We start from the raw sequence: 17,185 nt of genomic DNA, 5'->3' as shown, positions 1-17,185 counted from the left end.
TTCTCCCCCAAGTACTGGTGTGTCACATTCAGGCTCCTCTCCTGTGACCCCACTTTCACCCCTGGCCCCCTTCATACCTAGTGTAAAGCTCTGCTAATTAGCCCTGATATCTCCTGTCCTAAGCCCCTTTCACCTCTGTGGGACAAGCTCTTCCCATCCCTTGTTAGGAAGCCTGGTCTCCTGTAAATGCAGCCTTGGTCAGAAGAACTGATCCCTGGAGAAGTAAGGAGGAGGGTCAGCAGAACTGTCACCTTGGAGGTCTGGCAGGCAAATTTTGGCCTCTTTCAGAGCCTGGGTGAGAGAATCCCTTGGGAGGCAGTCCTGAAGGGCAAGGGATATCAGGAAGTCTGGACACTGCTCAAGAAGAAACTCTTGAAAGTGAAGGATCAGATGGCCCCATGTGCTGTAAGATGAACTGGTGGGGAAAGATACCCAGCCTGGCTGAATAGAGAGATCTGGTAAAAACTCATCTAGAAAAGGAGAGTTTGTGGCCTTTGGAAAAAGGAGCAAGACACTCAGGGAGACTCAGGGAGGCTACAGAGGGAAAATATTACAATGGCCAAACAGTGTGAAATTGATCAGGCTGCTGCCATTGAAGAACATAATCAATGTTTCTGCGAACACAGTAGCAACAAAAGGAGAGTGAAGGAGAATCTTCATCCTTTATTGGATGCCAGGAAGAAACAGAAACCAAGGGTGAGGAGAAGGCTGAGGTACTTAATGCCTTCTTTGTCCCAGGCTTCAGCAGTAGGAGCAGTTGTTCCTGGGTACCTAGTCCCCTGAGCTGGCAGACAAGGACAGGGAGCAGAATGGAGCCCCCATGATCCAAGGGGAGATGGTCGGCGACCTGTCAGCTTGATCTTGACAGGCCTGTCAGCTTGACCACTGCCAGGGAAGGGGATGGAGCAGATGGTCTGAGTGCCATTACACAGCATGTGCAAGACAGCCAGGAGATGGGGGCCAGACAGCATGGGTTTATGAAAGGCAGGGACTGCTTGACCAACCTGATCTCCTTCTGTGACAAGGTGACCACTGATTGAATGATGGAAAGGTGGAGGATGTTGACTACCTTGACATTTATAAAGACTTCAGCAGCATTGTCCACAAAATCCTTCTGGAGGAACTGGCTACATCTGGCCTAGAGCAGTGGCCTCTTCAGTGGGTCAAACCCTGGGTGATGTCTGGGCCCAAAGAGTTGTGGTGAGTGGAGCTCAGTCCAGCTGGTGGCTGCTCACCAGTGGTGTTCCCCAGGGTGCTGGGACTGCTCTGCTTCAGTCTCTTTATCAATGATCTGGACAAGGGGGTGAGTGCACCCTCAGGCAGTTTGCAGATGACACCAAGCTGGGTGGGAGTGTGGATCTGCCAGAGACTAGAGAAATTCTAGAGAGGGATCTGGACAGGCTGGGTCGATGGACTGAGGTGAACTGTTTGAGGTCAAAGCATCTTCCCTAGATTTTAGCCCATGGTCACATGTATCGCTCTTTCCGGAGCAGGAGAGAACCCAGCACAGCACTTCTGATCTCCCTTGCTCTGGTTTAGTTTGAGTCTGAATCCTCCAAAAACTTGAGGTGCTCTGAACAGAAAATATATATTTTAGAGTTAATTCTGCTAAGGATCAGAAACAAGATGAGCGTGAAGTGGAAGTGAAGGATAAGAAAGAACTCTCAGAGCAGTACCCACTGGGTTGGTCATTGTCCCCCTGAGTTTACACCTGAAAGCAGTGAATTAACAGCCTCTTATCTCCAGGGCCTGTGGGCTTTGTGTTGAGGTTGGGTCAGCACCACCCAGCTCTGATCTGTCCCCTCCCCCTGCTCATGCCACAAGCCTGATGTCCCTAACCCCCCAGGACACAACCCTGGTTTCCCCCCCCTTCCAACTTCCAACCTCCCCCCTTGGGCAAGTTAATTACTGCTGAACACCAGGGGGGGTGTGGCTAAGCCAGGTCTCTTGGGCTGCAGTTTGCCTGCAGTGTGCCTGATACCTGCTCCTCTTGTCTTGATAAGATAGCTGGAGGGCACTTACACTGGGGGGTGGAGACTTGCATGTATATGTGTGGCAATAATCAATGGCAAGGTTAGGACTAAGTCTTTTGTCCTTGGACATTTTGTTGGTGTTGTCTTAGCATTTTCAGTGCTATGCTTTGATTTTAAGCTACAAGGACAGTTTGTTTGTTTGATTATGTGTTGATTGATGATAACGATGGCTACTCTGGGAAGGTGACGGTCATCGCAAGTGGAGAAGGAGGAGGTCCCAGGTGTGGGAACATTGCCTGGTAGGATGCGACCCACTGGGGAAGGGAGCCATGGAAGAAGCCAAGCCATCCCCCAAAACTTCAGTCATAGAATGGTTTGGGCAGGAAGGGACCTTGAAAGGTCATCTAGTCCAACTTCCTGCTCTACAGGGAGGGGGTGTGTGGTCATACCGTGGAACACTGAGGTTGGCCACATGGGAGCAGCTGCCCTGGACTTTAGATCATGGTCACATGGATCCCTCATTCCAGAGCTGTGGAGAACCCAACACAGCACTTCTGCTGTCCCTTGCTCTTGTTTATTTGGAGTCTGCAGCCTCGGAAAACTCAAGGTTCTGTGAAGAGAAAAACTATTTTAGAATGAATTCTATTCTATGAGCAGAAACAAACTGAGTGTGAAATGGAAATGAAGGAAGAACCTTCAGGGGAGTAACCCTGACCTGGGTTGGTCATTGTCCCCCGAGTTTACACCTGAAAGCAGTGAATTAACAGCCTCTTATCTCCAGGGCCTGAGGGCTTTGTGTTGAGTTTGGGTCAGCACCACCCAGCTCTGATGTGTCCCCTCCCATGTGGCCCATGCCACAAGCCTGATGTCCCCAACCCCCCAGGACACAACCCTGGTTTCCCCCCCCTGCCAACTTCCAACCTCACCAACCAGGTCTGGTCCCTCCCCCCCGAGGCCCCTCCCCACCTTTTCTTCCTCCCCCCGCACTTCCTGTGATTGTGCTGCAGCTCCCAGGAGGTTTTGCTCCTCCACCTTGGGACTGCACCCACACCCCCCGCCCTGCAGCCAGGACCCCCCAACTGGTGACCACCAGAGCATCGCCCCCCCCTCCCGACCGGCCTGGGCTGTGCTCCCCCTGCAGGTACTGGGAGGTGATGGGAGGTGATGGGAGGGGGGTGGTTTTCTCAGTACTGCCCAAACTGGGGGTGAGCAGCACAAGATGGGGGATGGAGGGGGATGGGTGAAAGAGGGAACTAAACTTATCCCTGGGGTGAGGGCAGCAAGATTAGCGACCCCCCCAACCTCTTCAAGAGGGTTGAGGAGCCAAGCCATTTCCACACACTGTAGTCATAGAATGATTTGAGCTGGAAGGGACCTTGAATGTCATCTGGACCAACTTCCTGCTCTACAGGGAGACTGTTGGTCATTCTGTGGAACACTGGGGTTGGCCAGTTCAGAGCAGCTGCCCTGGACTGTAGCCCATGGTTCCTGTGGAACCCTCATTGAAGAGTTGTGGAGAACCCAGAAACGTGTTCCTGATCTCCCTTACCCTTGCAGAGTTGGGAGTCTGCAGCATCCCAGAAATTGAGGTGCTCTGAAGAGAAAAAATCATTTTAGAGTGATTTCTGTCCCAGGATCAGAAACAAGCTGAGTGTGAAATGGAAATGGAGGAAAAAGAATAACCTTCACGGCAGTAACCCTGTCCTGGGTTGGTCATTGTCCCCCTGAGTTTACACCTGAAAGCTGTGAATTAACAGCCTCTTATCTCCAGGGCCTGAGGGCTTTGTGTTGAGGTTGGGTCAGCACCACCCAGCTCTGATGTGTCCCCTCCCATGTGGCCCATGCCACAAGCCTGATGTCCCCAACCCCCCAGGACACAACCCTGGTTTCCCCCCCTGCCAACTTCCAACCTCCCAAACCAGGTCTGGTCCCTTCCCCCCGAGGCCCCTTCCCACCTTTTCTTCCTCCCCCTGCTGCTTCCCGTGATCGCGCTGCAGCTCCCAGGAGGTTTTGCTCCTCCACCTTGGGACTGCACCCACACCCCCCACCCTGCAGCCAGGACCCCCCATCTGGTGACTGCCAGAGCATCGCCCCCCCCTCCCGACCGGCCTGGGCTGTGCTCCCCCTGCAGGTACCGAGAGGTGATGGGAGGTGATGGGAGGGGGTGGTTATCCCAGAACTGCCCAAACTGGGGGTGAGCAGCACAAGATAGAGGAGGGAGGGGGATGGGTGAGAGGGGGGGAACTAAACTTATCCCTGGGGTGAGCGTGGTGCAATTGGTGACCCCCCACCTGTTTAAGGAAGGTGGAGAAGCTGTGATTTTAGCTCCCTCCAAATGATTTTGGGGGACCCCAATATATACTGGTGGGCAGGGCTGTGACAGGGGACCCCAGAGTCATCCCGCAGGTTTGGGTGCTGCAACTGGGGACCCTCAAATCACCCTGGAGCCAGGGGTAATGATGGCAAGTCTGGAATGCTTCCAGGGGACTTAATAATCCCAGGGCTGAAGAGCCAATATCGAGGGCTCCAAAAATATCTCAGGAGTTCCCAAGTCATCCCAGTGGATGACAGCTCATCCTGGATGTAGGTGCAATAGGGGAATCCCAAGGTCTTGGTGGGATTTGGTACCATGACGGGGAATCCAAACTCAAACCAAAGTGGTTGATTGAGTTATAAGACCCCCAAATCACCCCAGGGGTTTAAGACAGCAATGGGGGAGACCTAAATTACCTCTTGCAGTGTCAGTACAATTGGGTCATCACAGCTCAAGGCAGGAGTGGCTGAAAACCCCAGCACCCCCTGCCCCACACAGTGGCCCCTTTGCGTTTTGGGTGCCAGCGTAGATCCTAAAGAGGAAGTAAAGGATGATCAGTGGGTGTCCAACTCTATGGTTAACCTCCCTATTTCACCTCACACTCCATTTTCACTCACAGTAAGTTTGATGTAGATTTTGGCTGCCCTCACCTCACAAAAAGCCCAAACTCTACTTTGTTAGCACACTAGGGCTTCTTTCCCAATAATGGGGTGACTCAGTCTGGAAAAAAACCTCACTGGGTGCCTTAAGGAAAAGGAAAGCTTTCAGTCAAAGTGTGATTTTGGATAAAAATAATTGAATCCATCCAGGATTAAAATTTGACATCGGCGAGTAACGCAGGAGAATCTGCTCAGCCCATCCAGCTGATCCTCTCAGCCCATCTCCACCATCAGAAAATCCATTGGGGTGAGAGACCCCAGAGATGTCCTGACTGCGGGAGACGGTTTAGCGACAGCTTGAATCTGGTCCAACGGTGACACCATCACACAGGCACCATGTCCTACACCTGCCCTGACTGCGGGAAAGGTTTTAAAAAGAGATCAGCTTTCATCGAGCATCAACGGATCCATACGGGTGAGAAACCCTTTAAATGTTCTGAGTGTGGGAAGGGGTTTGCCCAGAGTTCCCATTTATCACAGCATCGCCGCATCCACACGGGAGAGAAGCCCTATAAGTGTCTGGAGTGTGGGAAGGAGTTTTCCCACAGATCCAGTTTATCACAGCATCACCACATTCACAAGGGAGAGAAACCCTATAAGTGTCTGGAGTGTGGGAAGGAGTTTTCCCACACTTCCAATTTATCACGCCATCGCCGCATCCATACAGGAGAGAAGTTGTATCCCTGCACTCACTGTGGGAAAGCCTTCAACAACAGCACGTCTTGGATTAATCACCAACATGTCCACTCTGAGGAAAAGCCCTACACGTGTCCCCAGTGTGGGAAGGGCTTCACATCCAGCTCAGGTCTCAGCCGACACCGACGGTTCCATAGGGGTGAACGTCCCTACAAGTGTCCCGAGTGCGGGAAGAGCTTCCATCAAAGTTCTGATTTGAAGAACCATCAACGCCTCCATACCAGTGAAAAACATTAAAGCTACACCCAGTGCAAGAAGAGATTTTACTGAAAATTAGATTTCATCTGTCATTACCTGACCCATCACAGCCATCACCAAGTATGAAGGGTCAAGTTGCCCTCATTTTCCAAGCTCCATCACACCAATGATGCTTTCTTCATTTTCTTGTGGAAAACAAAATGGAGTCAGCTCAGGAACCACTTCATGTCCCATCCAAAATTTGACTTCTAATATTTGTTTCAGCGTCATGAGTGCTTTTTTCCAAATAAGGAAAAAACAGAAAAGTATTTCCAATTATGACACCCTCCTAAAGGGATGTGGCAGGATGGGATCCTGGACACTTTTCCTGCACACCACGCTGGGCGTGCAGCTGAGGGAGCAGTAGAAGAGGGAGGCAGCAGACTGCAGGACAATGTTGACAGCAGCAGAGCAGGATCATCTCTACTACATGGTTTTAAATACTTCCAGGGATGTTGATTCTACCACCTGCCTGGACTGACCATTTCAACACCTAACTACTCTCTCAGAAAAGAAATTCTTCATCAGATCTGACCTAAACACCTGATGGGACACCTCGAGCAGCCTGCAGTAAGGCTTCTGTCAGTTGTCTCCTGAAATAAGAGAATTACAACTTCGATTTTTTTTCAAGACGATTGAAAGTGTTGGTGAGAGCTCAGTGAAAAGGATGTGGAAGAAAACCCCCAGAACATCTTCCTTGCTTGATTGATTCATTTCTTGTGAAACATTAGACTTATAGAAATGGAAGTAGTAGTTTAAAGAAACATATATGCAATGGTTTTACAGAAGTAGAAGTACAGAAGTTGTAGAAACGTATAAGCAATAGTTTAAGGGAGTCTCATGGAAATTTACTGGCTGACTAACATAGGTAGGTGTGTGTATGGCAATGGAATGTTGTTACTAATGAAAACTTATCCATGAGAGAAGATAATGGGATATATAAATGTTGCTGAAATCTGCAGAAGGAGCAAAACTGAGAGAAAATTAATTATGAGTTCTTTTTGCATTGATAATTGTGCTGCATTTGTGTAAATTTTCCATTCTTACTGGGTTTTGATATGCTCAACTGCTGTGAAGTTTGTGATCATGGTACATTGTGAATTATGTTACTGCATGTAATGCCACCAAAAAGTCACGGATTTTGGGTGCCCTTTTAGTGTCCTAAAAGACATCAATTTGTAAAGTGCACCTCTTGAACACGTGAATTAGAAATGCTTTTAGAGAACTAAATTTCCAGGTACATCGAGTCCCAAGGATGTTGCTACAGAACCCTTAGCTTTGGAGGTGACACTGCTTGAAGAACAAGGACTCTGCACATCATACATATCACCACTGCCTGAACTGAAGAAGCTGGAGTGAAGATGCTAAGCTTGTAGCCATCATGATGTCATTGCCTTATGATATTGCCTTATGATATCATCATGCCTTGTGATATTTAGACTCATGGGGTGAGGGGATTGCATTGTTGAGATGTCATTTGAGTATGTGGTTTTTGTGATCCAAGCAATCAGTCTTTGTGATTGCACAGCCTGAACACTGAAGTATCTACTTTTGTGCTTTTAGAATATCTATATTCATGCATACTTGTGAGTGATTTGTGTTCCCTAAAAATTACTTGAAAATAAACTTCAATTCTTAGAGCAACAGAATTGATGTTTTGACTGTAGAGAAATAGACCTTGAGTTTCATTTCATCTTAATCTGATCAATGGGTATTTGGATAGTCTAAGGAGGCTGTCACTTTTTATTTACCTTCAGAGGGTAACCTTTCCCTGAAAGGGAAGCACTGGCCTGGGAGATGGAATCTCCTTTGGCTGTTGTCTGGGTCAGGCCATGGGATGTGACAGTCCTGTGCTGTTGTGCCAGCAGCAGGTGGTTGTGCTGGAGTGCCCTGACATTTCCTGTAGCCCCCCAGGGCTGTGCTTGGCCACTCAATTGAGCAGCTGCCATGACTGAGGTTGGAGCAGCCCTGGCACCTCCAGTGTCACCCGTGGCTTGCGTGGGAAGGGGAGGGAAAGGAGATTCCCCCTGGCACTGCCTGGGTGTCCAGAGGGAGAGTGGGAGAAGCAGAGGGTGTGTCTCTAGAGGGGAAGTGGCTGTGCTGGAAAGGAGGGAGGGAGGGGACATGAGCCATGACTTCAGTGTGTGTCCCATTGGGTTCCTGGGGAGCCCCAGGGAGAGCTGGAGGGAGCCCCGAGAGTTTTGAGCAAGTGGCCAAGTCTGGTGCTGGTCCTGTGCTGCTGGGCCGGGCTCCTGAGCCTGAGAGAGCTGCTGGCAAGCAGAGAGTGCTGCGGAGAGAGAGCTCTGGGCAGGAGCAGCTCCTCTGCAGAGCGCAGCAGGGCTGAGGGCACTGCCTGCAGGCAGCAGGGCAGGGCAGAGAGAGGAGGCAGAGAGAGGAGAAAGGCAGCCTGGGCTGGGAGGAGAGCTGAGAGCTGCCTGGGCTGGGGGAGAGAGAAATCTTCCCAGCCTCTGCCATGGTGAGTCTCTGGCTGCAGGGCAGGGAAGCTGGGCTTCCTGGAGGGGGTCTTCCTTCTCCAGCTGGCAGCCTGGGCCACAGCTGCTGGGATCCTTGCGGAGGATTTTGGTGGGCAGGAGGAAAAGGTTTGGCACAGCAGGGCTGTCCTGGAGCAGCGTCAGAGGGAGAGGCCATGGGGCTGCCTTCTGCTGGGGATGGCTGCAGGGGCTGAGGGGGTGTGTGCAGGCAGGGGTGCCCAGGGCTGTCCTTCAGAGCAGGGTCCTGCAGCCCAGGGGCTGTGTGCTGGGGCAGGGACTCTGCTGCCTGCCTGCCTGCCAGGGGCAGCTCTCAGCCTGCCCGGAGAGCTCCCTGGTGCTGGCACAAGCTGTGGCTGGCAGGAGACAGGGAGCACAGGGCAGGGTCCTTCTGGTTTTGTGACTGTCTGTGGGACAGCACTGCTCTCGGATCCAAAATCATACCCAGATTTTCATATGCACAGGGAGAGTTCAGGTTCCTGCTGGGAAACCTGGCTTTCCTCAGGCTGTACTTCGACTTTTCTCTGTCTTTTTAAGGTGGGAGGGAACCTCATCTGTGGAGGTGAGATAATGTTCTGTCAGTTCCTACACCATCAACCTTCTGTGTGCTAGTAACCTCAGCCAGTGCTTTCACCCTCCTTTTCCCTACAGATACATCCAGCATCAGCTTCCCAGGTTCATCAGGGTCTGTGTGACAGCAGAGCCCTCAGCCAGACTGTGGGGTCTGGGGTGCTGGGCACCTCCTCCTCCATCTGCTCACAGGAGAGCTGATGTGCATCTGTGCTGCCATGTGCCCACCTCCCCCTGCCCAGGGGCTGGAGGTGCCTGCCAGGCATTATCACCATCTGGGAGGGGTTGTGCAGGGCTGGGGGAGGGAAAGGCTTTCCTGAGTGCCTTTGCTCTGCCTCTCTCCATGCCCCCCTCAGCTGCTCTTGCTGTTGATGTCAGGCTGGCAGCAGGAGTTTCAGCTGCAGGCACAGCTCTTGGGGGTCCTGCCATGCAGATGGTTTCAGGCAAGGAGGTGTCCAGCTGTGCTCTGCCCTGGGAAGCTCTGGGCAGTGCAGTCTGAATGAGGCTGGGCAGGGAGCTGACCTCCCTTCATCAGATGCCCTCATTCCATCCCTGGGCTGTCTCCTTGGGCTGTCTGTCCAAGCTGGGAGCTGCCTTCCAGGGGGCACAATGAGCCTGGTGTGTCCTGGGCTGGAAAAGGGGTGCTGAGACCGTGAGAAAGGGTCAGACACTGAGTGCTCTGAGCTGGGTCCCTCTGCTCTCAGCAGGGAGAGGCAGAGACACAGCCCAGCTCCCCCTTCTCTGCATGCAGCTGCAGGCAATGCTCTTTGCTCACTCTGTTCTGCCTCAGTGCTGCAGCAATGCTGAGGGGTTCTGATCCCCAAGAACACTCCCCATAGGAGATGGGGGGAGCTAGAAAAAACAAACCTCTCAAACTGCCTTCTGTTTTGCAGGCTCTTTTATGCAGAGAGCACAGAATATGCAAGACTTTGGCATCACCAATGATTGCATATGAATAATTTCTACTCTGATATTGTTCCCTGTCCCCACCATTCCCATGAAGCCCCCATTGCAGGGCTGGGAAAACTCCTTGGCAGCCAGTGACCAGAGTCCCTGCTGCAGACACAAACATCAACAAGCAGGGTTGTAGCCATGGGCTTTAGGGAAGAACTCCTAGAAAAGTGTGTGTGTGTAGGATCAAGATTTGGAATGGAAATTGGGTCTCATTTTTCAGAGAATTGTGTCCTGAATTATTGTGTTTCCTCCTCAAACAGCTCCCCATGCCTTTTAGAATCAGCAGATGTCCAACAGCAGCTCCATCAGGCACTTCCTCCTCCTGGCATTTGCAGACAGGCGGGAGCTGCAGCTCTTGCACTTCTGGCTCTTCCTGGGCATCTACCTGGCTGCCCTCCTGGGCAACGGCCTCATCATCACCACCATCGCCTGTGACCACCACCTCCACACCCCCATGTACTTCTTCCTCCTCAACCTCTCCCTCCTCGACCTGGGATCCATCTCCACCACTCTGCCCAAAGCCATGACCAATTCCCTCTGGGACAACACGGACATCTCCTACAAGGCATGTCTTGTACAAGTCTTTTTTCTTTTCTTCTTTATTGGATCAGAGTGGTTCCTTCTGACCATCATGTCCTACGACCGCTACGTGGCCATCTGCAAACCCCTGCACTACGGGACCCTCCTGGGCAGCAGAGCTTGTGTCCACATGGCAGCAGCTGCCTGGGGCACTGGGTTTCTCAACGCTCTGCTGCACACAGCCAATACATTTTCCCTGCCCCTCTGCCAGGGCAATGCCCTGGACCAGTTCTTCTGTGAAATCCCCCAGATCCTCAAGCTCTCCTGCTCACACTCCTACCGCAGGGAAATTGGACTTCTTGTGGTCAGTGTTTGTGTATCTTTTGGCTGTTTTGTTTTCATCGTTGTGTCCTATGTAGAGATCTTCAGGGCTGTGCTGAGGATCCCCTCTGAGCAGGGAAGGCACAAAGCCTTTTCCACGTGCCTCCCTCACCTGGCCGTGGTCTCCCTGTTCATCAGCACAGCCATCTTTGCCCACCTGAAGCCCCCCTCCATCTCCTCCCCATCGCTGGACTTGGCAATGGCAGTTCTGTACTCGGTGGTTCCTCCAGCAGTGAATCCCCTCATGTACAGCATGAGGAACCAGGAGCTCAAGGCTTCTCTGAGGAAACAGCTAATGATTTTCAGCAGTCATAGGCAGCTTCCTGGCTTCTGCAAATAACTCACACTTTGTGTCAAGAAAGTAAAAGTATGTCCATTTTTTTTTCCTCTTTTCTTCAGCTGTGATTTTCTTTTCTTGAAAGTAATGCCATTATTCATCTTTTTTACTGTACTATCCACCCACCTTTTTTGACCAATAAATTTTGTGTAAATTAAGATCCTATACTAGATTTTAGACAAATAAAAGTACCTGTAGAAAGTTATTTGTCTGCTCTCCCTGCTAACTGTTTCAGGAATGAATGGGAAGTGAAAGCCCCTCCCTGTCTGCAGCAGCCCTGGGAAGGCTGCTCTGTGCATGGAGCAGTCAGAGCTCTTGAGGAACACAAGGGCCAGGGCTGTTGTGCTGGGCTGGGCAGAGGGGATGGCCCTGAGGGGCTGCAGAGCTCTGCGGATCTCCTGGAGAAGAGAGCAGGGTACACAGGGTGCCTCCTGCTCCTTTTGCCATGCATGGTCACCCATCTGGGGCTCTGAGCTCTCTCTGCCCCCCAGGAGCTGCTGTGCCCTTCAGAGGGGCTGGGGCTGTGGTGGGACTGCCCAGAGCAGCCTGGGGAGGGCACTGGTGTGGGGCCAGCAGCAACTGGGCTGTGCTGGGAGAGAGGGGAGGGGAGGGGAGGGGAGGTGGGAGAGCCTGGAGGGAGCTGTTCTGGGCTGGCAAGTGAAACCCTGGCAGAGAAGCCATGGGTGTGTAACTGGCCCTGCATGGCCATGGAGGGGAACACTGCCAGCAGGGGCTGCGGTGCAGAGCCAGGGCTGCTGAAGGGAGCCCAGAGATGGAGGTGCAGGGCAGAGGAGGCTGCTCTGTGCACTTGGTGGCACGGAACAAGCAGGATGGTGTCCCTGGGCCTTTGTCACCCTGCAGCCATTGTCCATCTCTCCCCGGCCATTCCCAGCCCTGGCCGCTCCCCCCAAGGTTTAAGGAGGAGGCTTTCTGTACCCATCCCAGCAAAACTCCAGACTGCACCATGAGGAAGTTTTCACACAGGTGGTATGGGCAGTCCTTTTGGAGTGATCATGAGAAACACAAGTCTGGTCTGTTACATCCCTTCACACCCAGACAGTTCGATGGCTTTATGATGGAACTTCTCTTGGTAGTCCAAAACCATCACAATGGTCACCTTGGAAGGTTCTTCACGGAGGAAAAGAACAAGAAATCTCACCTCAAGGGTATCCTTGTGTTACAGGTTTTCCTAGAAGGGTTCTGGATCAGCCCAGGATTTTGTTTTCAAGGCAAAGCCAGGGATAAACAGAGAGAAAGCAGAGAATGAATGGAAATGCTGGGGTGAGAGTTAGGTGGGAAAGCAGGAAGGGTGACAACAGCCTGAAGGGAAGGAGCTGCAGGCATGGACAGTGTAGGCCAGCCTGCAGGAGAGGTGGCCAAGGGCTCTGGAAGGCTGAAAGGCCCAGCAGGACCCAGGGCTTTGTCACCTCAGACATGGCAGCTGCATCAACCACCATGGTGTACCGGGAGTCATTTTGTCCTGATGCTCTGGACTTTCCCCTTTTGGGGAGGTCAAGACATGTCAGAATTTTCATTACTCTTTTTCATACTGTACTGTCTGTAGGAAGAGTCCTGACCTACAAGTGAGGGATGGGCTCTGCCTTTTCATCGACTGGAGGTCAGAGTTTGTCCTCAATGCTGCATTAATAAATAAATAATGAAAAATCCTTGCTTTCAGAGCCACCTATACAGAATTTTTGCCTCCCTGCAATCATGGCCTCCAGTGATCTGCTCTAACAAGGCCATGGGGAGGCTCTGGCAGCAATGGTCCTCTAGTGGGGCCAATCAATGCTTCAAGGTACTTTCAGGTTCCATTCTGACTTCTGGAGCAGTTTGTTCATTCATCTCTCAGCACCTGAGGATCATGGACTCAGCACCAAGCACACCCTGGGGCTCAGTGAAATACAGAGAGCACTAAAGGGCCATGGCTGTCCATGGGATATTCTTCACATCTTCAAGACTTGTACAGCTAATTGGAGAGGTTTTCCCACTGCACTTAAGGAGGAACATTGAATACTGTGATTAGTGAAAACTGATTCTGGGGTTTTTTTTGTTTTTTGTTGTGTTCTCATTTAATATTTTAACAGATCATCTCACAATTTTCAGTTTAGATAAAAGGTGAAAGAAGTTCCCTGTGGTCTGACACTGTGTGGACAACTTTACTTCTCACCTCCCATCCCCACCATTCCTACTCAATGCAGCAGTCCAGGGGATAGGCATCTGAATGAATAAAGAGTAGGAGAAGGGGACAATTGGAGAGGAATGGGAATGGCCTTTGTCTGGACAGTCTGTGTCTGGAAAGGTGACTTTAGAAATGGTCACTGTATCACCACAACCAGGCAGAAGTTTCTGTTGAGGCTCTGCACTTTGTTTGCTCTTTGCCCCTTCTTGGGGTTGTTGGGATGTGTTGTGCATTTTTCCTACAGTTTTTATTATTCATCTTCACACCTCACTTCCCCCAGAACTGTGAGCCCTTGCTTGCACACCCTTCTCCCCCAAGTACTGGTGTGTCACATTCAGGCTCCTCTCCAGTGACCCTACTCTCACCCCTGGCCCCCTTCATACCTAGTGTAAAGCTCTGCTAATTAGCCCTGATATCTCCTGTCCTAAGCCCCTTTCACCTCTGTGGGACAAGCTCTTCCCATCCCTTGTTAGGAAGCCTGGTCTCCTGTAAATGCAGCCTTGGTCAGAAGAACTGATCCCTGGAGAAGTAAGGAGAAGGGTCAGCAGAACTGTCACCTTGGAGGTCTGGCAGGCAAATTTTGGCCTCTTTCAGAGCCTGGGTGAGAGAATCCCTTGGGAGGCAGTCCTGAAGGGCAAGGGATATCAGGAAGTCTGGACACTGCTCAAGAAGAAACTCTTGAAAGTGAAGGATCAGATGGCCCCATGTGCTGTAAGATGAACTGGTGGGGAAAGATGCCCAGCCTGGCTGAATAGAGAGATCTGGTAAAAACTCATCTAGAAAAGGAGAGTTTGTGGCCTTTGGAAAAAGGAGGAAGACACTCAGGGAGACTCAGGGAGGCTACAGAGGGAAAATATTACAATGGCCAAACAGTGTGAAATTGATCAGGCTGCTGCCATTGAAGAACATAATCAATGTTTCATTGTCAAGGAGTGAGGTCATTGTCCCCTTGGCCATAGCAGTGTCCTGGGCCACCAAGGCTGGGGAGAGGAAACTTTCTCTTGAGGCTCTCAGGATCTGCCTTCCCAGGGCCTGGGGTCAGGGCTTGGCCTTTCTGCTGCATCCAACAAACCAAAGGGTTTTCTCAGCATTACAGCCACCAGCACAGGGCCTTTGCCTCCTGCAATCATGGCCTCCAGGGATCTGCTCTAACGAGGCCATGGGGAGGCTCTGGCAGGCTCAGGGGGGCCCATCAGTGTGTGAAGGTATTTTGGGTTTTGCTTCTGACTTTGACTTTATCAGAGATTTTTTTTTTTTTTCTTCTCTCAATATCTGAAGTTCATTTAATGAGCCTCACAGGCCTAGGGGATCTCTTTACCTTTTTGTAATTTCCTTCATGTCTTCAACACCTGTAGAGCTCCTTGGAGGTATTAATTTTGTTCCCAATGGATATCAGGATGAAGATTTCAATGTGCACTTTTACACTCTTATTTTAGAGGGAATATTTCATTATTTGTACTTCAGAGGAGAGGTTCTAGCAGCATTCTCCAAGTGTAATGACCCAGAGGGTCTCCTCAGGAGGTCTGCACCAGAAGGAGAAGCAGCTCCTTGAGGTCTGACCCTGGATGGACACCCTTGCTCCTCACCTCCCCAACCCCACCACTGCTCTCCTTGGCCCCTGGCACTTGCATCACTTCTCCTCCCATCAGACTTCTCCCCTGCTCTCTGCAGCTGGATGGTTCAGCTCCTTTGCACCAGCTCCCCCCTCTTTTCCTTAGAGAACTGCTGCACACGGGCACAGCAGGAGTTTTCCTCTCTGCAAACAAAGCAAAGCAAAGCATGATAAAGTTTCATGGCCAATCCAACACACTCCTCAACCATAGGCTAAGTACGAGCTGCCCCTCATGAGGTTGTTCCCATGTGCCCCTCTCCCCTCGGTTCCCCCCAGTGATGCTCGTGACCAAACCCCTCCTCCCCCTTTAGTTCCCCAATTAAAGTGCTGCCCAATTAACGCCGATTCACCGCCCTCTACTGAGGGCTCCAAAGCTGGAAATGAGGGGCGTGGGGGGAATATTCAGAGAAATCAAATGGAGAGTAAAAAGGAAAATTGATTGAAATAAATTAAATTGTATAAATTGTTAAATAGAATCTTAAAATAAAAGAAAAAATAGTTAAATGCATAAAATAATTACATAAATAATAAATAATTAAAATTTAAAAATATTAATAAATAAATTATAATAATTTAAAAACAAAACGAGAAATATGTAAATAATAATAAATATAAAAAATTATAGGAATAAATGATTATAAGTAACTCAAATAACAATAAATATTGATATAGAATAATACATTTAATATATAATAACAAATATAACAGATAAATTATGTAATAATAAATTAATAATAATAATTTAGATTACATAATAATAAATACGAGCATATAAAAATATAGTACATAATACACATATAATGACTAAAATTAAATATTAGTAATAATAATATATATTATAAACATATATAATATATAGTATAGATATACTATATATGCTATATATATAGTACTGTATATATAATATATGTAATAAATGAAAATATACAAGGATAAGTAATAATGTTATTTTAAACTATATAATAAATAATGGTATACAGTATATAATAAATAAGGAATAAATAAAATAATATATATTTTTAGAAAATAAATACAATAAATTAAATAATAATACATAATAATGTACATTAATAAATAATAATATAAAAATATTAAAATATAATAAAATAATAATTATTATATGATATATTATATATTATATTTGTATATTTTAATTTATTATCTATTATCTATTTCAAATTATATATATGATATATATTATATATTTATTATTATGTATCATTATGTATTGTATATAACATATTATAAACATTATTATTATTATTAATATTATAAGTAATATTGAAATATATAAGATACAGTACAAACCAGAATAAACCAGTACAAACCACCATAGACCAGTACAGATGAGAATAAATCAGTATAAACCAGTATAGACCAGTACAGACCAGAATAAACCAGTATCAAATAGTATAGACCAGTATAAACCATTATAGACCAGTACAGACCAGAATAAACCAGTATCAAACAGTATAGACCAGTATAAACCAGGATAGACCAGTATAAGCATTATAAACTAGTATAGACCAGTATAGACCAGAATAACCAGTATAAACCAGTATAAAACAATATATACCAGCATAGACCAGTATAGACCAGTTTTACCAGTAAAACCAGTATAAACCTATAAAGACTTTTATAGACGAGTATAGACCAGTATAAACCACTATAACCAGTATAGACCAATATAACCAGTATAAACGAATATAAGCCATATAAACCAGTATAGACCAGTATAGCCTAGTAGAAACCAGTATAACCACTATAACGAGTATAAACCAGTATAGACCTTTATAGACCAGTATAACTAGTATAGAGCAGTATAGACCAGTACAAACAGTATAGACCACTAGAAACCAGTAAAAGCCAGTATACACCACTAGAAACCAGTATAGGAAGTATAGACCAATATAACAGTACAACCTAATATAAACAGTATAAACCAGTATAGACCAGTTTAATTAGTAAAACCAGTATAAACCTATATAGACCTGTATAGACCAGTATAGACCAGTATAAACCGGTATAACCAGTGTAGACTGGTATAACCAGTGTAAAAGAATATAAGCAGTATAAATGAGTACTGACCAGTATAGGCCAGTATAAACCTGTATAAACCAATAGAAACCAGTATAACCATTATAACGACTATAAACTGGTATAGACCTGTATAGACCAGTATAACCAGTATAGAGCAGCATAGACCAGTACAAACTCGTATAGACCATTATAAACCAATATAAACCAGTATAGGCCAGTATA

The 17,185-nt window shown here is 48.2% G+C and overlaps 2 protein-coding genes across 2 annotated transcripts; both read left to right on the top strand.

Moving 5' to 3' along the window:
• The first annotated feature begins 5,158 nt into the window (after positions 1-5,158).
• Positions 5,159-6,206, top strand: LOC139790597 (zinc finger protein 883-like). The gene has a single exon (XM_071732469.1). The coding sequence runs from the start codon at positions 5,283-5,285 to the stop codon at positions 5,877-5,879; it is 597 nt and encodes a 198-aa protein (XP_071588570.1). The 5' UTR covers positions 5,159-5,282; the 3' UTR covers positions 5,880-6,206.
• Positions 6,207-10,142: 3,936 nt separating this feature from the next.
• Positions 10,143-11,255, top strand: LOC139790605 (olfactory receptor 14J1-like). The gene has a single exon (XM_071732479.1). The coding sequence runs from the start codon at positions 10,179-10,181 to the stop codon at positions 11,130-11,132; it is 954 nt and encodes a 317-aa protein (XP_071588580.1). The 5' UTR covers positions 10,143-10,178; the 3' UTR covers positions 11,133-11,255.
• Positions 11,256-17,185: the final 5,930 nt, after the last annotated feature.

Source organism: Heliangelus exortis (genome assembly GCF_036169615.1).
Source record: "Heliangelus exortis chromosome W unlocalized genomic scaffold, bHelExo1.hap1 SUPER_W_unloc_2, whole genome shotgun sequence".
Classification (NCBI taxonomy): domain Eukaryota; kingdom Metazoa; phylum Chordata; class Aves; order Apodiformes; family Trochilidae; genus Heliangelus; species Heliangelus exortis.
This window is presented reverse-complemented; position numbering and strand designations above follow the sequence as displayed.